Genomic DNA, 20357 nt, shown 5'->3' with positions numbered 1-20357 from the left:
CACAGATGGCACACAAGAAACAGGCACATTCAAACATTGCTTTACTGTGCCATTTTTAATTTTGTAATATGTTGACTACATTGCATAATCTTATTGAGTATGCCTATTTTGTTAGTGTGTGTATCTATGTATGTGTGTAGAGTAGGGTAAGATTACTACTAGTGTTTATGGCCCTCTTTTCTTACCTTGGGCCCCCTTGCAGTACCATAGTGACAGGTCCAACAAGGTGGGTGACCCCACCAACTCTGACAGCAGCAGTGAGCAACTCCCTCATATGAACAAGTGCCTGCTTCCGTGTGCTGCCACGTCTCCAACGTGTCTGCGCAGCAGACAGGAAACTGCTGCTGGAAACCTAAACAAATTACCAGTATAAAAAGATTTCATTGTCAGACCAGACCAGTTCACCTACTGATTATCATGCAGCCAAGGCAACAAAAAATAAAAAAAAGAGTGAGTGACGAGGAAGAGACTTACAGCCTGATCAGGTGTAGTTCCAATAAATGCGAAGAGCTGTCCCAGCAGCACGCTGTATGTTGGTTTGTCACGGCTGTCCTCTATGGCCAGAGACTGCAACAGGGTAAATGAGCTGCTGCGATGACTGGTAGGGTGGTGTCGCCTCCTGAAGATAAAACAAGTAAATAATTAAATGAATTTAAGGAATGAAAGTCATTCTCAGGTCACCTATATGATTCTAAAACATACGATCTATAAAAGAAAAACAGACAAATACCTTTGGGGCGCATGTGTAAACTCCAAGTCCTGGTTAGCAATCATTTCCAAGTCAGAGGGTGCAGACATGCTGCGCAGGAAGACTGGCTGCTTCACCATGGGGATCACAGTCTTGGCATCTGAGACTGACTTAGAGGCTGTCAGAAAAAAGTTTAAGAAACTCAGACTACTATGCACGTTTTATAACCGTACCTATAGATTTAACATGAACATCAACTCATGGACATTTTAATAGTGTGAGTGTTTATCAACATGAGGCTTCTTATCCTCCCACCTGTCCAATAAGGTTTCACTTAGCAACTGATTAGGAACATAAGAAGACATGTAAAAAGGTGATATGCACCTGGGCCTGGAGTGCCAGCAGGTGTGGTGGTTAGACTTCTGCAATGTGGAGCGATGGTAACATGGAGCAGCAGCTCAGTGCGGTTCATCAGACTCTTCACCAGTGCCTTAGTTTTGGCCAGGGAGCTGCTACTTCTGAGATGCATGGTGTTTACCTCCTGAAAGAACTTCTCCCTGTTGGTGCAGATACATAACGTTACTCCATGATCTGACCCACGACAGCTGACATAATGTCATCAGTTCCAAGCATTATATTTTTTATTACTTGCCTCAATGCAAGGACAACATTTTCCAAATCACTAAAATCGAGTGGGACCTCCTTCAGGGAGCAAAGCAGTTCCAGCTCCTTAATTTTGTTCTAGTAAAAAAACAAAACAAATTAAGAATATCAAGGCCAATGTTAGTGGTAATGGTATAATTTCTAGAGCAAAGGTGTTAAATGGTGTGCGTGGGGCAGGGTACCTCAAAGAAGTGGTAGTCGTGAAAGAAAGGAGTGTTGTTCTCCAGCTTTCCCTGATGGGCCTCCTCTACCTCATTCTGCCACTTCTGTTCCAATTCTGCGACACTCTGAAAGCAACACAGGGGATAATTAGAGTAAGACTTACACTTTTTGTCTCTGTTCAGGTTGGTAGCCTGATCCACTTTCACTCCTTTTGGTTAAACTTAAGTGTTCTGGTCTGCCCCAACCTTATTTTAACTGATAACCTATTCTGTGTTTTAATATTGCTCTCATATTTCCAGGTTATATCTTATTACATTGCCCATGATGAAAACAACCTTCAATTTGTTGGCAACATCCTGGTGATTAGAGATATAATAAGGTAGAGTAAATATGCCCAGTATAGCAACTTCCTGGCAGCAAATAAATATAGCTGCACAACAACACCATGAAAAAGTAATTCTCCTGTAAACCTATTCCCTGCAGCAAACAGGAAGCACTTTGTTAAACTATCCAGCACACCATCATTAAAAAAAACACACAAAATGACAAATATGCATAGTGTGCACAGTGAATGTTCCAATAACAGCAAGTAAACGGAAAGTTAAGGCCTATTAGTTTTTCACTGTGTAACAGAAGCTCACCTGCAGCTGACGCTCCATTGCATTGATCTTCTTGAAGGTCTCAGCCATGATCTTACAGACCAGGTCATATTCCTCTGTGTGATCCTCACGGTACTGGTAGTTGACAAGTGACTGAAGGGCATCCACCAGGCTTAGATGTTTTATGACACACGATACTATAACCTCCTCCATAACATCTGGCCTGATCACCTCCCTTACAGAAAAAAAATGGCTGAGTAAATAAGTAGTGCTTTTAGCAAGAAAACAAAACATACTTTATAGAGGGTATGCACTGATGTCACTGTAATTTTCAAGAAATATTCAAATATAAATTTGGCTTCAATGAATGTGTAACTTAAAAAAATTCACTGTATAAAGCTGTATAAGCCAGAAGGCATACAAAAGCCTAGATGTTATAATCTGAAGCAGGATGTCTTAATCTAATCAAGATCACAAGGACTTTAAGGGATAATCTGATCATCTGCGGACTGTGGTCTGAAAAAATAACTACATTTTATTATGCAACTCATTTACCAAACTATGCGCTTTGTTCTTAGTCTTAAAAAGTATTGCTTCATGTTGCTTCACCTCTTTTTAAGTCTTCTGTTATCTGTAGAAACTTTTGTTGAGATTAGTGAAAGCCTAAGTGGCAGTGTTTTATAACTTCAGCAGTGTTTATGTTTTGGAGTTTTTTTTCTCATGTGTACAGTGATGTCGTATGCAAACCCTCTGTACTGTGACAGCATGACCATCTTACTTGATGCTAGGGCGGAATTGTGGTCGAGCCCTTCCGGACACCTCTCGTAGCCTCCCCATGATGCCTGGAGGGAGGCGGATACGAGGCAGGTCGAAGTAGGTGCCTGGCATGAGGCCAGGGGGTGGGATGAGCACATCCGAGGGGTAGGTGAACTCCCGGTCCTCCTCAATAGTGAGTGGCAGAGGTGAAGGACTGGGCGTGAGGGCAGGAGAGATTGCACCATTCGCCTCCACCTGCCACTGACACCTAAAGAGAAAACAAATCCCGTAACCAGTCGGTCTGCTGTGTTCAACTACACACCACTGAAGAATGTGTACCAATTCCTACATTGTACTATACTTATCACAACATCACTGGGAGACATTCTGCACTATTTTCATCTTGCTGTGTCACCTTTGCAGCAGCTTTGAGCAGAGCAAATCATGGCAGGCTTCCTCCTCTCTTGTCACCTCTGGCCCGTTGTACAGAATGCGGAGCATTGAGCAGGCCAGCACTGACAGGCCGAGGGCAAGGTCTGCCAGGAAGGGGAGGCCTCCAGAGACATCCTCAGATGACTCCTAAAAACAAAAGCAAATGACATCAATTAGCTGTTGTTCTCCATGTTTTACACTGTCAGTACGATTAAAGAAGCGGTACATGTTGCAGATGTTTGGGACGTGCTATTGCTCCCACGTTTTACCTGAGCTCTGACAGTGCAGGAGAACCCCCACATGGCCTTATCGGGGGTGTTGTGCTCACGTCCACTCCTCATCTCAAAGGAAAACGTCACAGTGTCTCCTTCAACCTGAAACAGGACAGTGAAAAAATGTAGCTCTACAAGAGAGTATGTGCATTATGTGCTCACAGTGTACGTTTGTGCAAAACAGCTTCTTTTACCTTGACAAGGTCTTTGGGCCATCCTGTCCCCAAGACACTGCGACTGCCATATCCCAGAGTGTTTCCCCCATACTCTGTTACTTTTCGACTGTTGGTGTTGGGACCAGCATAGATAACCAACTAAAATATGAAGAGAACACGTGATTTAAGATAACCCCAACCAGACATTTGCTATGCTTGAGAAACAGCACACGATGTATCCAAGAGTTACAAAGGATGAAGGTCACTGTGCAGACAGGTGGTATATTGTGAGCTTCAGTACCTTGTCATAGTCATACTGCGACGAGCAACGAGAATCAAAGCGAAGGTACAGGCAGCGGGCTCCTGGGATGTGTACCGTCTCTTTGAACTTGTAATTGTCCCTCACAGGGTGCACAGTCTCGACTGTCTTCCCAGCAGCCCATGGGGCAGGGATCTTCAGTCCAGTCAGGAAACCAGGCTCCTCACGTTCATCAAGAATTCTATCAAGATTGCATCAAGAATAAATTACAGGTTTTAAAAACAAAGCTCATGACAATAAAAAGCTAGCATTTAAGTAGCTTGCAATCATTAAACACAGCACAGTGGTTCAATATATTATCAGATGGATTAAATGTGAATAATTTTTTACATTCTCATGGTGGACATTCATAAAAACATACTTGTCATCAGCAGCACATGCCTTCGCCCCCTGCCCAAGAGAGCCACCCATTAGTGAAGACTCTTCAGTGAAGAGTGGAGACTGTGTCTTCAGTAACAGGGCAGTCTAGGAAACAGAGAGTGGAAATAAATGCTTAAATGATGATTGCTGTTTTTCTACTCAAGGAAAAACTTTTTTGTTTAATCGAAGAATTTCTTTTTGGATTGGTAAGCCTCCAACCTGGCTGGTGTAGAGGACCAGCTGCACCAACTGAGGCATGAGGGCATCAGCAAGAGTGAGGGTTTGCAGGTTGGGGTGCATCAGAGAGGTGAGCAACACTGGAAGCAGGTGCCCAAGCATGGTGGCCTTGGTAACCTGTTCCAGGCCTTTCAATCTGAACAAGAAGAAGAGAGAAGGCAAAAAAATGTTAAAATGATGTATCCTAGACAGCAAAAGAAGACAAGAAATGTGGAAATCTGAAAAGGTAAAACAAAGCCACATTGATTTAAAAAACCTTCACCCATAAATGATTTGTCATGCAGTCTTTCACTCTTTTTAAAAGGAGGCTGCAGCATTACTCAGGGTTTAGCTAAATCTTGTTTCACAGTGAAATAGTGCATTAAAGCCAACCAAGAGAACATCATGTCTGGTTTTATTTTTGTCTGTTACATTATGGTAATGCAGTTGACACCACAGACTGACTTCAAGAGTCTGCTTATGCAATATACCGTAACAAGTGGCTCGTAGATTTCAAAAAGGTGTCCAGCAGTCACTGTGGCTGGCCGAGCAAATGGTTTCTATCCCACCGTGAAATGCTACCTTTAAAGAGGTACTGCATACTAAAAGGTGTTTTTTAAGCTGTAAACTAAATAATATGATTGTCCCATAATGAAACACATCAATGCTGGTGTTAATATTGAAATTTTTTACTAAATATATAAAAATCTGCTTTTCATGGGTTACAAATGGCTCATCACGCCAGCTTCTGTTTAAGTAAAGTAGAAGTTTATGCTATTTGGAGTTACTACTTATAACGCTGGCTAACATACGCCTTCTAAATAAGGTTAACGTGATGCTACAACTCAGCGATCCATCATTCACAGGGTTTTACGCTTATGACAGAGAGAGAGAGAAAGAGAGAGCTCCGGAGAGAGAGCGAGCAGAAAGCCAGTACCTGGTTTCTCTGTCAGGGATGTCGCTGTTAATGAGAGCTGTGGTCACTTGCTGCAAGGTCTCCAGCACTTCATCACATCCCACCAGGATCTTCGTTGCAAGGGACAGGATACTGCTTTGCAGTTCCTGAGGAACACACACACAGAATAGGCCCACACTTACGTAACTAGTGCTTCCAGGATTTTCAATGATCATATCTCTTTTCTGCAATACGGAAGCTGCACAACCATCATTCCTTACTGTTGAGTCTACAGAAAAGTAAATACCATATTAGTAGACATTAGCAACACTGAGCTTATAGTCTCACTGTACTGAGACTGTTCTGTTTTCATCCTTTCATTCGTAAATACGATTAGTGATATCTAGAAACAACACATCATTAGTTAATAAAACACTGTTAAATGATTTCATTAAACAAACTGCAATAAGTACAAATTACTATGCATTGACATTAATCTCCCATTGCTCCATTTGGTGGATTGGTCTGACAGATGCAGAAACAAACTCCAAGTGCAAAGAGGTAGGGGAAATTAAAGGGGATGTTTACCTGTACCTTCATTGTTTCCCCTTGTAGGGAGCTGTCACTGTCGTCGCTATCATCCGGACGGATAAGAACGGTGTTACTGAGAAGGTGGTTCTGAACGGCCATGAGGTAGCGCAGACTAGGTGAGACCACCTACAGAGAGGGAAAACCGCATCAAGTTTGTAAAAGTGCAATCTCGCAAAACAGGTGATCTTAGGACAGATGGCATTTCGTGCTGCTGAACAGATATTCATACGGGCACAGTGGAGAGCAGCTTCTGGAAGTCATCTCGGGCGACAGTCTGACATTTGGTAATGAGGAGGCAGGATTCCCGGACTACAGTCTTGAGAATACAGTGCAGCAGCTCATCACTCAATCTGTAAGTAGCAGATTTCATTACTTCAAACAAGCATATCTGTACAGGCAGCTGGCTAACTTAAGTTTTCCTGGCTTCTTGTTCTGCACTGGTTATCAAAGGCTATGGGAAATAATATTGCACCCTTTCATTAAATGATAGCCACTTGCCTGTAGTGGTCATCTTCTTCACTCCCAAATCTATTCTTCTGCAGTTGGTCTGCCAAGTTGGTAAGGATGACATCACGAAGCTGAGACAGGCCACTGTTCCTTTCACCTGATTGTGACACAAAGTATTAGATATATTCACCACTGAACAGTTAAAGGGTCAGTTAAATCAAAATTAGTTTTCATGGTCACCTTCAGTTAAGACCAGTTTCAGCAGTTTGTTGAGTTCAGCCTCCCCCTGATACAAAGTATTCAGTCCCGAGCTACAAAGAGGATGTAAACAAATAATGACCATTTACATATTATCATGATAACTGATTATGCAAAACACCATTCTGACTTTCATCTCTGCTCTATACATAACATACCTGATGGCTAGGCACACCTCTCTCTGAATCTCTGTTCCTATCTGATCCACTGGAGCCATGAGTAGCTGCCACAGGAGTAGGCCTGAACGGCGCACACTCTCCCTATTCTGCTCCGACTGAGGATTGAAAAACCTAAACACCACCTGAAGAACACAAAATAATAATAAAAAGCAACTCAAAAATCACATCAAATGGCCGATTCATTTTTTGCAAAACTGTCCCATGCCGCTCCTCAAACTGACCTGGAACACCACCAAGATGCAGCGGATGATGCAGGTATCCCCGTTGACCATGGCCTTCTCCATAATGTCACAGATACTGCTGAAGTGATGGACCTCGATGGGATGTTGTTTACCCAGCAGGGCCCCCAGGGGCAGGCTGTTGCTGCTGGCTGCCAGCAGGTTGAGCTGGTGGATACACATAGCACCTACATGATGAAGTAGCTGGTTGATCACTTCACCAGTGGCCACTGTTTCCTCTGTGAAATGACAAGTTTTGAACATGTTCAGATTCATGACTTCATACAAAGAGTGCAGTTCGGTGCAGTTCATCTGTACCTTTGGGTTCTTTGATGACATGGCTGACACCGAGCCTATGGCACACATGATGAAAGGCTTGGTTCCCAGGATTGCACCACTGATCTATGTAATCACTGGAGCAGGTCCAGATCAAGTTGTTCAGTGCATCGTAACATGCTCCTACAAAGCCAAAGATTACAGATATCTTTGTCACTTAAATTGGCCACACATTGTGTGACCATACTCTAAGAGTTTAACACATAATAGCAGAACATGACTAAAGCTGAGCTTACCTAGCCCTGCCACCTGGGCTCCTCTGCCTAGAGAACTGCCAGGAGCATCAATGAGGTCTGCGCGGCTGCTGAACTGGCCGTCAGCCAGGTTAAAAACCAGGCTGGAGGCTAATACTGATCAATAATGAAAAGTAAAGTTTAGTGAATAATCTCATCAGTGACAGTACTGTACAGTATAAAGCATTGGAGCATTTTACAAAACGCTTCATTGATAATGCAATTACAGATAATGCAATTTGTATTACCAGAGCTTGTAAATGTCAAGCTGGAATTTCGACCAGCAACTTAACATGATGTTAAATTCTTGGTCTTTGTCATTTAATCACATTATTTCACATTTTTCTAGAAGAATAAAATCACAGCTTAACGGTCACAAGTTATGACAAAAAACTGCCTTCTCTCACAATCAGGATTTACAGGTGTCTGAGTGTGCCCTTACTTTTGAGAGAGGACAGGCTGCTGGTACCCCCAAATAGGGATCGTGTGGCGGAGCTCCCAGATACACCAGGAGGTGAGACCAGCATCACTAGATAGGTTCCACACACATACATAGGGGTCTTTCTCAGGGTCTTTAGAGGGAGCCCACAGCTAGTGTTGACAGCTACAAAAAAGTTGAACAGAGAAGTGTCACCAGAAAATATTTAATTAATCTACACATTAAAGCGCATATGATAATTGGATGAGTAAGTTTTGCTGATGAATTACCAGACTGTTCCTCTTTGACAGTGTTGGTGATTGCAGAGCCTGTTAGTGCAGCCAATGTGGCAGAATGGGAGGCCCGGAAGCGTGACATTCGACTCAGAAGAAGCTCATTCAAGCACTTTGAAGACTCGCCTTCCTTGCGAGTAAGAATGACCCTCTCCTGTAAGATGTCTGCAACGCACAACCCTGTCTGTGTCTGTACCATGGACAAGGTGGAGAGAAAATATATAAGATGGTACACAGACATAAAAAAAACTGAATGGAGCTGAAACTACTGTATATAGCAGGGCACTACACTACTGTAGTACTCACAGATAGGTGAAAGACATCCATGAAAACAGAGTGGCCTTTCTGCGTCTTCTCGTTGAGGCTGGCTGGGGACCAGACCCAGTACAGGTAGGTTCCATCTGAGCAGAGGTGCAGCGTGGTCATGCTGCTGCCCACAGGGAAGTGATGGGCTGGCATGGGCACAATCTGGCACACCTGAAAATGGCACATTTATTTAGCCTTCGCTATAGCTACGCTTGTCATTTCAACTGAATTTTTAAGAGCTGGTTGCAGTTTAAAGCATTTATATGGCCCAAATCTTCATATGAATTCATACATGTGGATTTATTACTACCCCCCACCATGCCTCTTCATATCTTGCATTTGCATTGAGGATTTGTTGCATCCTAATGGAGATAAACGCTGCCCCACTGTGAGCCTCCATGCCTTGTTTGTATGATCAAATCATTTGTGTGTTGCAAATTAAAATAAACAAGTCATAAAATGTCACATTCACAGAATGATTCAGCATCAAATCAAAAACAATGGAATGACGGTATACAGTACCTGGAGGGTGAAGGGGTCAATGACCTGGCACAGCTGATGAGGCTTGGCATCAAAGGAGGAGGGACGGTGGAGGAGGCGACCGCTACTGAACACCACCCAGCCAGGCTCCAACTCTTCATTTCGACAGTACACAAATCCCCTGAGCAAACACAAACAGTGCATCTATTTATGTGTTCTATATTGTATTGTACTATTTGAATAGTTTGTTTCTCTGCTTGAATGCGATGAAGACCCAGTTGAGACACTTGGGTTTAATGCAAAATGAATTAAGTAGCATCCCAGCATCACATGTATAAATTATCTACAGATTGTGTTAAAATTCTCTGCAGAAGATACAATTCCAGTTCTTTCCACAACACTAAGCGTCTTGTTTGCCATACGCTGAAAATGACAATTAGACGAGAGTTTGTCCTTGAAGAGAAGAATTGGTGTGTTAATTCAAAGCTGTAATGGGTCCACATATCTAGGTGTTTGACATTGCTAAGAATTGTTCTAACTACTGGTGGGTATTGCTGAAGTAATGAGTCTCATTTCCTTACAGAAATGTTTGTTTTCCAAGTCGTTACTTCTCAGATGGAATTGAGAAAACAGAGATACTTCTACCATACAATTAGCTAACTCACAGGGCCTAGATCTTGCACATGCATCTGTGAAAAATTGAAGCCTGGGCCCTTTGATAGCTAAAAAAACACTGTGGAAGGAACACAACGTCCTTTTGCCCCCTGTAAAAAAAATCAACCAAATCAATCAGAGTTAGGGAGGATGTGACTGTGTTCGTCAGATATTGGTTTAAAAATGTCCAGAAAATAACATTGTTGCCTTGGGACGGGTACTTGATAAGGGATATTTTTAGAGTTTCATTCTCTCTTTCTGACTTTCTCTCTTCTATTCTTTCAATGCTGTGGATAAAGAAAGGCAGGCGGGAAGGAGTGTCACATTACCTCAGTGTCCCATGTAAACCAGAGCCCAGCTTGCTGAGTCCTCTCCCAGAGGAGTTAGTGGTATACAGATAGAGCCCGTCTGTGGCTAGACAGCGCCCTAGGTCAGTGTCTGCAAGACAAAGGGACAAAAAGAAATCAATGTAGAGGTTGATGACAGACAGATGACAGATCATCAGAATGAAATGTGGGGAGCGGTATCTACATGGCAGCAGACAAAGTGGAGAATGGGAGAATTTGGATGTCAAACATAGTCATTGCATCTGTTTGCTTTGCTTCATTTTTTATGGTGCGGATTGTGATGCCTCCAGAGATCCAAAAGTCAGAACTGATCTAGTGTCAGGTTAGCTTAGAATATGCATGTGCAAACATGCTCTACAGATACATGCACTGATCAGCTTCTGCCCCTCGACAAGGTCAGCTGGTGGCTCTCCCCTCCTCTGCTTTATTCCTTAACATCTCACAGACACAGTTTCTTTATCTCCTCATTATACATACATAAACAGTAACATTTTCATTGAAGCTTGGCATACTTCATGCATTTCAGACAAAGAGACATTATAAATGATCTAAAAGTGAATAAATCAATAAGTAAGCTGGACATTTATTACGATGATGAATACGAAAGGGGAGAGCTTGAAAACTAGATGTGTACAAAATGTAATTCATCACAACCACATGAGTGAACTGTGTCGACTGCAACCTATTATTCATTTGTTGTTTTCCCACAAGTTTTCAGAGGGGTTTTTACCTTTACTCTCTGCTCCCCCAGCAGAATTATCAGGTGTGGGCAGCATGTCCTCAAAACCCCAGGACACACTGTGTTTGCCCCCCAGGAGGCACGATGGGGACCCTGGGCCTCCTTCCAAGAGCAAAAGCCTGAAGCAGGAGAGACACAGAGTGATTACATGTTGGGAAAGTAACCACCTTTCAGGTGAACTTAAGTAGTGCCCTCACCTGTACAGGACATCTGACACGGGGAGCTGGCCCAGATCAGTTTGTTTCTGCAGAAGGTGAACTGTGTGGATGAAGGTCTTCAGAGATCCCCTGCAGAACAGTTTGGCAGATTAGTGAGGAGGCCTCAGCATGAGACACGAGTGAGAGCTCATTTTTAGGTAGTTCTGAGGCTGTAAGTGGAATAATATTCGGCTTGAATTATGAAGGGGATACAATGTAATGTGCTGGGAATTAAAATGCAATGTTTTGTCGAATATGAAAGAAAGAATCTTTTCCATTAGAATGCAGCAGAGAGATTATTTTACACTGCGACTCTCTGCAGGGTGTAATGAGCAACCCACTTCAGTGCAGTTTGTGCAGTGTTCATTTACTTCTTCACCTCATCCGAGACTGAACTATTAATTGAACACATTCAAGTAAATCTATATTCAGGCAGAAGATCTAAGCAAGAGGAGGTCTACTGAAGTGTTATTCTAGCGTTCTCTGATGCAAAAGAAGTGAGGTTTTCTTGCTATTGGTGCAGCTTTGGAGAGCATCTTCAAGTGGACGTAAAAAGAAAATGGAAGGATAAATGACAACGTGATGATACCGATTACCACTAACTGATACTATTGATGACATAAGTTCTTACAGTCAACCACCTGACATGCTATCAAATGTGTGTAGCAGCAAGGGAGGTAAAAAAAAAAAATCAAAAATCAAAGAGTTTTGACTTGTGTATCATCAGCATGGCACAGTGTGACTGGCAGACTGGTAAAATCCAGGGAAATCTTGCCATGTGCCGTACAGGAAAGTATGTTTGATTCAGTGTTTACATGTTCCACAGACGACAGACAACACAGATGAGTCAAGTGTAAGTGTGCCCCTCTCCAGCTCGCTGTGCAAACATCTTATCAACAACAGATATCAAAGCACATGGCTACGCAGTCTTTTTGCTTACTTAACCCTCTCACATAGTGAATTTACTACCCGGCCCCATCAGAGGTGAGGAGGCATAAAGCTGATAGCTCTTTAATTAGCTGTGACTGTTGCTGAAAAGGCACCAGGGCTGGATGGTTCCCCACAACAAAAGAGCTCTCAGCCTCAACAGAGGCTTAACAAAGAGTGGAGAGTTCTGGTTTTGACAAGTCAAGATCAGTTGTCACCAGCAGAAGGCAGAGTTCAGGCCCAAATGCAAAAAAAACAAGCACATTCGGCTCTTCTGTGGGCTAGGTGACAAAGAGAAACAACATTAAACCTATTATATCCAGTTCACATGTTTAGCTTCTTTTGTTTTTGTTGTTTTTGTTCATGTGAGCAAAGGTCAAGGCGAATAAGTGGCACCACTTCCTAAACGCACCGTGTGTAAAGCCTTGTCTATGCCAAGGGCCTTCTGCTTCTGCCCCATGGCTCTCACAGACTAGAATAATGGCTGAAGCACTGGCATGCTGGCAAAGCAATACATTTTTCCATCACCCTCAAACAGCACTAGAAACTAATGCTAACAGCGCACAGTTTAGACTAGTGCAAGCTCTGGTTGTTTGAGGCCAATAGTTTGTAGTCAGAACATCAGAGCACTGCACTGACACTTAGCACAGAGAGCAGGAAGGATGCTTGTGCTTCTCAGCTGCTGCTTTATGTGGAGCTGCAAACATCAATGTGAGACTGCTTCAATGAGTGTTTGACAGTTTTGAGCATTGAATCAGGCATGGTCATTCATGTAGTATGTACACTGAAGAGAGAGGAGAGAAACTAATCAGTCGGTCAGTTATATGCTCAGTTTAGCGCTGGTTGCCAGGAATAACTGATCTGAGTATTTCCAAAGTGCTACTCTAATGACTCTTTACTAAATAATGTTAGTTCAATAGACTGTTTACAAGACACTACAGAGGGATCCTGAGAATTGTCATGGGGTGAAAGCAAGGCCTTACCTGGCACAGGCAAGTGCCACAAGTGCAGCAGCAGCGTTTTCCCTCTGTCTGTGTGTGTGGAGAATCTGCGTTTGAGCGTGCCCCTGCAGCTGGCCTGACTCCTGGGCACCATCTTCCAGCCAGGAGCAGAGCAGCCCCTCCAGGCCATTGAGGCAGTCAGCGGGCTCTTTGCTGAGGCTGAGCGGCTGGCAGTCCCGGAGGCAGGCTAGCAGTACCTCTGCTGTGACACCACAGAGCGCCGGGTCACTGCGAGTCTGGGACTGCAGAAGGGGGAAGACGAGCAGCAGACCGACACGGGAGGTGAAGGGCGCCTGCTCGGGTTGCTGGAGCAGACCTTGTCTTTTGAGCAAGGCCAAGGTCTCCTCATCAGCCCCTCCGGTCCCCTCTCGCTCCTGCTGCTCCTCCAGGGCCAGCTGCCGCTGCGCCCCCCACAGGCCGCGCAGAGCGTTGAGTCGGTACTCCAGCAGACGTGCGTATGCATTGCTCTGATTCCCACAGACAGCACGAAGACGCTCAGCGAGCTCTACCGGGTTCTTCGTCTCAAATGTTAGAATCTGGAGGACAAGGGTAGAAAAGCAGAGAAATTTAAGTTCACATTAACAGCACTCAAATTGTGACAATGTGCCTGTAGCTTTTAGAAAAAAATAAACTTAAGAGGTGGACGGACAAATTGACGACACCTGTTAAATTATATTGTCCATGTCAGAAGGAATATTGAGTCAGCAATATTAGTAGTCTATCTGCTTACGTAGTAGGATGATAAAAATCTCTTTAAACTGGTGTCTTTAAACACAACAACAGGCAAGACTGGGCTTCAGTGTGGTCACAAACAACCAGCAGTACATTTTAGGCTAATATGCAACCAACACCTTATTTAAAAAAAACAAGCTTATGAATGAGCTGATGAATCTATGATTCATTGCTACAACTTACAACTTACCCACAGTACAACTATGAATCATCTCCACAGAATACACTCTCAAGTCCATAGTTTATAGGACTATGAAATGCTGGTCAGTGATAGCAAAGCACATTTGGAATAGCCTATCACAAGTGAAACAATGTGCTTCATGTGCACTTAGGCAGCATTTCAGATATTGATTACACTCTGTGGCCCACGAATCATGGACCAGAAAAAAAAATCCATTATGCCATTTAGCAGGCACAATTTGTATTGATTCAATTTCAGAAACGCTACTAATGTTACAGTAACACTCCTTAACTGGATGCTGGGCCTTCTCCACCTTGCTCTGAAGAACACTGCTGCAAGTGGATAAAAATAGTCAGCATCACAACACTTACGAAAACAGCACTGACTGACCCAGTCCGTCTAAGAGCTGGACGCAAGACGGCCGGTAATTCAACGAATCAGAACATAACCTAGAATAAGAGGGCAGTCCTATGTTTCGGTATGAGTTAGTAACTACCACAAACCGCAGACTGACACCAGCAAACATGGCTACTCCATTTCCATTTTAGCTTCACTTACTAAATATGAAAACATCCACATTTTTGTATCAGACTTTCTATATTTGAATGTCCGCCGCACCATTTCCAAGACGTTTTAATGAACATGTCAACCTACCGAGCCTCATGAACATACATGTCGCCAGTTTTGCTCAGCTTTAGGAATCCAGGGGACATTATCCTGGACATAATGTAACCACACTTGAAATTAATACCATAAGCCCCAATCAGTTTGTATGGATGTTTTTATCACATAAAATGCCCATATGTCTAATGTCATAACAATTCTGTGTACCTTATTTTAGGTAACCATGATCGCCACTGTTACAATATAAACAAGGGAATATTTCCTGCAAAGATTAGACCAATATAAAAGTCGAAAACAACCTCAGTTCACACATGATGATAAACTAAACAGCTGTTCATCTTGTAAAAAGTCCAGCCGTCAGTTATCCAGCACATCCACATTGTGTCCTCTTGTTCTATAGCAGCTCAAACAAAAAGCATACGTTCTGAAGCTGTGTCACTGCATGTCTGTTCAGCTAAACAGAATGACAAAACAAAGGGTGTGGGCTTTGATTGAAACCTGCCCATTAGCAGTCATTAATTATCCAATGGTTTGTCATCTGTTGGAGCAGCTGAGCGAACATATGCACTTATGCCAGACAAAATGAACGGCATGTGTCTGATGGCTGAATAGTAAAGGACACACCTGCACCTGTTATATTTCTAACACTAGCACAACTAGTGCTAATAATGCCATAGACTACTGATTACGGTACTAATACTAATACTATGGGATAGAGAAAGGCAATAACAACACGGCCATTTAGAGCACCAGGTCAACTTGGTCAACAGTCGAGGACAATAGGGTTATAGTGTAGTAACACAAGCAACTGAGTTTGTACAATTAAGTGCATACTGTGCGCAGTAAAAATTAAATCAAGTAGACATTGTGTCTTCATGAGAACCAATCTTTGAAAATATTTCCCACTATGAAGTGTGCCAACATGTAACTACTCCCATCATACACCTACGAGCTTTATAACAAACTCCAAAACAAACCCATGAGAAGTGATATTAGCAAATCAATATGGATTTCCTCCAGATGTTAGGATTAACTTAAACTGATTTTGAAGGTTCATTGTTTTAGCTGACTATATGTTAACCACATAAAATTCTATCCATAAAATCATGATAAAAAGTCATTTGTGCATGCAAGCAAGGAATTTGCAAACCTACCCTTTTGTTAAAAGTCAATAAATGCAAAAGATTGGACGTGTATCAATATATTGTTGATTTTTTCTAGTAAGTGTAACTAAGTGCAGATGCCCAATTGGGGATGGTTGTTGCAGATGTGACCTCTTCTAGAAGGTAAAAATGAAAGTACATGAGACTCAGTTCACAGTTAGTTTGATGATTCCTTTTCCATTAAAAATGGTTAAAATGTTAATGCTGGTTGCAGTAATGGCAATAGTGGGATAAGTGTATTAACCATAGAATGACTAACATAAGGTATCATCAATACAAGTGTTGAGCCATCACTGTCTAATATCCATCACTATCTACCACTGACGAGACATTTGATACCAGCACATGAACATGTGACATGAACACTGCGGCAAATATACTCTACAGACTGATGGCTACTACTAGTTCTGGCTTTATTCTACGACAGAGAAGCGAAATGTCGAGGATGTAACATTGTTAGGTCGAAGTTTCCATCTGCATCACTGTAAAGTCTCTACAGTCCAACAAGATCGACACATCCGGTTTCCAGATTTTGCCTTCAAAATAAAAGCCGACATTCCAGATTAAAAACATTTACCGCAAACAATGTTTAGGCACCTCAACGCTAAACGCTATATCTAAAAGGTATACAAAAAAAAAACCCTGTGTGCAAAGCATGGTGCACTGTATACAAACTGACATGGCATTCATTGTGTTTTAAGAACAAAAACACAGGTCATGAGACCTTGTGATTATAATACCACGAGTGCTATGTCATCTTCAATTACCTATAACTTATAATAATAATAATAATAACAACATATTATACTAACTTTGAGGGTTATCAGTTATACAATCCTACATGTTGTTACAGAAAATACTGGTCTCTGCCATGAGTAGAGAAACGTTTGCTGTTCGGTGCAACTTGAGAAGTTGCCTGCATTGGAAAGATGCTGCATTGGCACTGCTAATAAAGTGGAAGCTGTGCAACTTGACACCCGAGCTAAAGTGCTAACTAACCCTGTGAGTGCCACCTCCTATCCTGACTGAGATATCTGGACACAATACTAGTTAAACATTACATGGCATGGACGTGTGGTGAGGCGAAACGATTTTGAAGGATGTAGCAGGAAGTGACTTGTTATCGGCTCGTTCCTTGACAATGGGTCAATAACATGTATGCTAAGGCAGGAAAACTTGCAAACGTTAGCGCTGCCATTATCAGTGATGGAGAGCAGCAGCTGACAGTGAATAAAACATTCCTCCGTTAAAAGAGACAGAAAGATGCCCCTATCATGTTCCTATAGATAAACCTTTGTGTGTGTGACAGACAGATGGCTTTCACCCACCTCTTGCTCGGTGTCCCCCTGTTCCGACACTCCAATTTCACTGGGCAGTTCAGCCAGATCTGTGACCCGAATGAGTCCGTCGTGGAGGAAAATGGTCTCCTCCTTCACAGAAAGCCACTGGGACGAGTCTACAGCCCCGGAGCCCATCGCACGCTCCTCCGACAGCGATGCCAAAGGGGTCGAACATTAAAAATTCAGTGACAGAATGACAGAAACGCCCTAGCTAGCCTGCTAGCGAGCTACAATAACATCACTGCCGTTACCGTCGCCGTTTAATCTGACGGTGGTGTGTGACAGGGCAGACCGAAGAACCACCGTGTGAGCTAACGGGACACAGCTAAGCGGCGGACAGGCGGCGGCGGCGGGTCCTCTTCACATTACATGGGTGGTCGTGTCGTGCTAGCAGAACCGTTGGCTGCTAGCTGTCTGGCTCAGTTAGCAGGGAGCGGAGCTAACTTACCGTACGGTATCGTTATAACGTTCCCGAGCAGAGTGGGCGTGACACCCGTACTAAATCCGTTATCGCGCCGCACCGTTAAAACGACAGTCTTCCCAGGGCGAAGACTGCACCCGTAGTGGGCTAATTTCACAGCTTAAATCTAGCTCGGACGACGGCCCAGCCGGTGTGTCAGCGGCTGGAGAAGATACAGTGAGTCTCCCAGCTGTCAGTGCGACGCCATGTTTCCAAGGCCAACTAGCGACTCCCAGCATGCACCGCGGCCCAGCATAAAAGCTGTCAAGGATTCATGAGTTCATTCTGGTGTCCAACAGCACAACCTGTTACTATAATAACAAGACAAGAGACGGCCACCATGCAGTGTGGGGCTTATGTTGTATGATTGTTATAACAAACTTCAAGGTGAAGTGGAGCTCAGGCACACAAGTTACAGTTATCTGGAAATATATAGTTTTGACTGCACATTAAAGCCACATGAGAGTCAAATTAAGTGCTTGACAGGTGACTCAACATTTACATGTGTGTGATTTTCTTATACTCGCTCAACACTAACAAAACTAAGTTGGTAAGGAGCAGAGAGGAGCATAAAATGTTGAAAATGTTAACCATGGCCTGCAATTACAAGCCTAGAAAAACACACAAAGAGGATAAAAGAAAAACTAACGAGGAAAAACACTTTGACATCAGATTAGAACATTTTTATAGAGCCTATGACAAAAAGAATCGTATACAAATGGTATCCCTATTTCCCTGGTATCCCTATTTCCCTGGTGGCATTCTTAAGAAGGTAAAGATCTGACTACTGTCGACTTGATCAGGAACTGGATCTTTGACTTTATTTCAAACAGCTGATGGTGACAGTTGTCATTTTTCACAGCTTGAAAAAGATGATCCTTGATGCCTAAAGGACACAGATGCAACACATTGAACTGGCGTTTATCAAATGAGAGGGCACATTGAACTAGTTGCAGTCCTCACAAAATGTCTCAAAATGATCATGTTTTTTAAAAAATGAGTAAAATATACATTTCTGTATGATATATTACGAAATGAGAGGTCACGCTGCACAAAAGTATAACAGGCCAATGTTTTCAACAAGTATTCCTGTAGCTGTAAAGTAAACCAGGAATTGATTGTTGTTTTATCATTCAGGATTAGGATTGCTGGTTATTGGTTGCTTTGGAGGATGTGGATAAGACCTAGTTATTTTTCTTTACTTGATTAATGAATTAATAAACCCAAACAAAAATAAAAAAACAAGTGATTTAATTACATTTCATCAGTGCACAGTCTGATGGATTGCAGTTTTGTGTTGCAGCACTTAAAGCAAATATATTAAATTTACATCCATGGCATACTTCAATATTACTATAATACTATATATGAAAATATGTGTTTTAGCCCTTGAATATTTTCCACACACTGCCTTTTTACACCATCAGAGAGAACCCCAAGATTCTGCATGAAATGTGAAGCCTAAAAAAAATCATTGCTGCTGCACATAGCAGCTTAGTCTATAATCGTGTGAGTTGTGTCATAATATCAGCTTCTCTTCTCCAGCCTTAGGCATCGCTTATAAAGGCGAACAGGAATCCCTCTTTTCCTGTCATTGACTGAATTTCGCACCCCAGCAGTGTCTTTCTCCTCTATCTTCTTAAGTGCTTGAAGTAGGTCAGAGGCTTTAGTGAAGCCCCCGGAACAGCTAGAAAAAAGGCATAAAAAGTATCAGAAACAGAACCCAACCTAATAATCTGTTATATAACCAAACTGAGTTAACACACTAGACAGGAGACTGGCACTGCTGTAACTGAAAGTTGACTGAGATTAACATGAATAAGCGTATCAGAGCTTAAAACCTTTTCCTGCTGTGGCATTTTTTCTCCTTTGGCAGTTTAAAGCAGCGCTCAGCGACGAAATCCCTCAGCAGTGTGGGGAGAATACTGGGTCGCTTGAGGCTTTCAATCTGAACAGCCACGCTGTAAAATTGACAAAGAGACATGCAGAGGTGATTTACAACCACACAGACAATGGCGTGATGTATGTGCATCAGTGAGTGACTCAGAGAGAGGCACAGACAAAGACAGAGAAAGCTGCCTGTGGGGGCAGGCCCTCCTCCTTTCTTATATCATGCTGTAGAAAAGAATGAGGAATAACTGTATATGTGCTGCTGGAGCCTACGCAGGAGTGATGCACACAGTCACAATCCATAATCAAATGTACACATCACAAACAGTTAAAAAATAGGATTGTAACCTGCTATCAGTCCAAAGACGACAGAACTACTTCACAGCAGACACGTCGGCCTGTTACTGAACAGAAAAACATGGACGAATCCCATCTTGCTGCTTTGGTTTAAGCATCCCCTCACTGACGTTCTTCCCGGCAGGCATTTGACTCATCAAACAAGCAGCAGAGACAGGTGTAACTGATCACATGAAAGGTGGCTTTGTTCCGTTTAAAGGATGGGTTCACGGTTTTTCAAGTCTGTCTTAAAACAATTACCAGGCGTCTGTATGAACACTGAAACAGGTTGTGCTTGCTGTGATCACTCTTCCTCTTCATACTAGCCAGTAAGTGTTCCCTTCCCCATCACTTGCATTAAAACCACATTAGGGAAGGATCTTTAACAGGAGGAATGATTACAGCAAAACTAGTTTTACTGTTCACACAGGTGCCTGAATCTGGAGCTTTTCCTGCTGTGACATGCCAAAATATCTGCTGTAAAAAGGCC

General features: G+C 42.8%; 1 protein-coding gene across 1 annotated transcript in view; it reads right to left on the bottom strand.

Annotated features, from left to right (window-relative positions):
• Nucleotides 1–17319, bottom strand: part of LOC139203466 (probable E3 ubiquitin-protein ligase HECTD4) — a 36508-nt gene extending 19189 nt beyond the window's left edge. The window contains exons 1-32 of the mRNA XM_070833223.1: nucleotides 17170–17319; nucleotides 13124–13677; nucleotides 11214–11303; nucleotides 11008–11135; nucleotides 10260–10368; nucleotides 9319–9457; nucleotides 8797–8967; nucleotides 8488–8680; nucleotides 8222–8383; nucleotides 7783–7896; nucleotides 7529–7669; nucleotides 7214–7449; nucleotides 6972–7114; nucleotides 6796–6866; nucleotides 6607–6712; nucleotides 6338–6458; nucleotides 6112–6234; nucleotides 5560–5684; nucleotides 4626–4779; nucleotides 4408–4511; nucleotides 4029–4227; nucleotides 3767–3886; nucleotides 3570–3674; nucleotides 3284–3447; nucleotides 2891–3136; nucleotides 2155–2347; nucleotides 1534–1638; nucleotides 1337–1429; nucleotides 1073–1241; nucleotides 731–866; nucleotides 475–619; nucleotides 186–352 (exon numbers count right to left, since the gene is read on the bottom strand). Coding sequence (XP_070689324.1) covers nucleotides 186–352; nucleotides 475–619; nucleotides 731–866; nucleotides 1073–1241; nucleotides 1337–1429; nucleotides 1534–1638; nucleotides 2155–2347; nucleotides 2891–3136; nucleotides 3284–3447; nucleotides 3570–3674; nucleotides 3767–3886; nucleotides 4029–4227; nucleotides 4408–4511; nucleotides 4626–4779; nucleotides 5560–5684; nucleotides 6112–6234; nucleotides 6338–6458; nucleotides 6607–6712; nucleotides 6796–6866; nucleotides 6972–7114; nucleotides 7214–7449; nucleotides 7529–7669; nucleotides 7783–7896; nucleotides 8222–8383; nucleotides 8488–8680; nucleotides 8797–8967; nucleotides 9319–9457; nucleotides 10260–10368; nucleotides 11008–11135; nucleotides 11214–11303; nucleotides 13124–13677; nucleotides 17170–17316 — 4973 coding nt within the window. The 5' untranslated portion in view covers nucleotides 17317–17319. The remainder of the gene's footprint in view (nucleotides 1–185; nucleotides 353–474; nucleotides 620–730; nucleotides 867–1072; nucleotides 1242–1336; nucleotides 1430–1533; nucleotides 1639–2154; nucleotides 2348–2890; nucleotides 3137–3283; nucleotides 3448–3569; nucleotides 3675–3766; nucleotides 3887–4028; nucleotides 4228–4407; nucleotides 4512–4625; nucleotides 4780–5559; nucleotides 5685–6111; nucleotides 6235–6337; nucleotides 6459–6606; nucleotides 6713–6795; nucleotides 6867–6971; nucleotides 7115–7213; nucleotides 7450–7528; nucleotides 7670–7782; nucleotides 7897–8221; nucleotides 8384–8487; nucleotides 8681–8796; nucleotides 8968–9318; nucleotides 9458–10259; nucleotides 10369–11007; nucleotides 11136–11213; nucleotides 11304–13123; nucleotides 13678–17169) is intronic.
• Between the last annotated feature and the right edge of the window lie 3038 nt (nucleotides 17320–20357).

Source organism: Pempheris klunzingeri, chromosome 7 (genome assembly GCF_042242105.1).
Source record: "Pempheris klunzingeri isolate RE-2024b chromosome 7, fPemKlu1.hap1, whole genome shotgun sequence".
Taxonomy (NCBI): Eukaryota; Metazoa; Chordata; class Actinopteri; order Acropomatiformes; family Pempheridae; genus Pempheris; species Pempheris klunzingeri.
The sequence above is the reverse complement of the archived record's forward strand: the minus strand, read 5'-3'. Positions and strand labels throughout refer to the sequence as shown.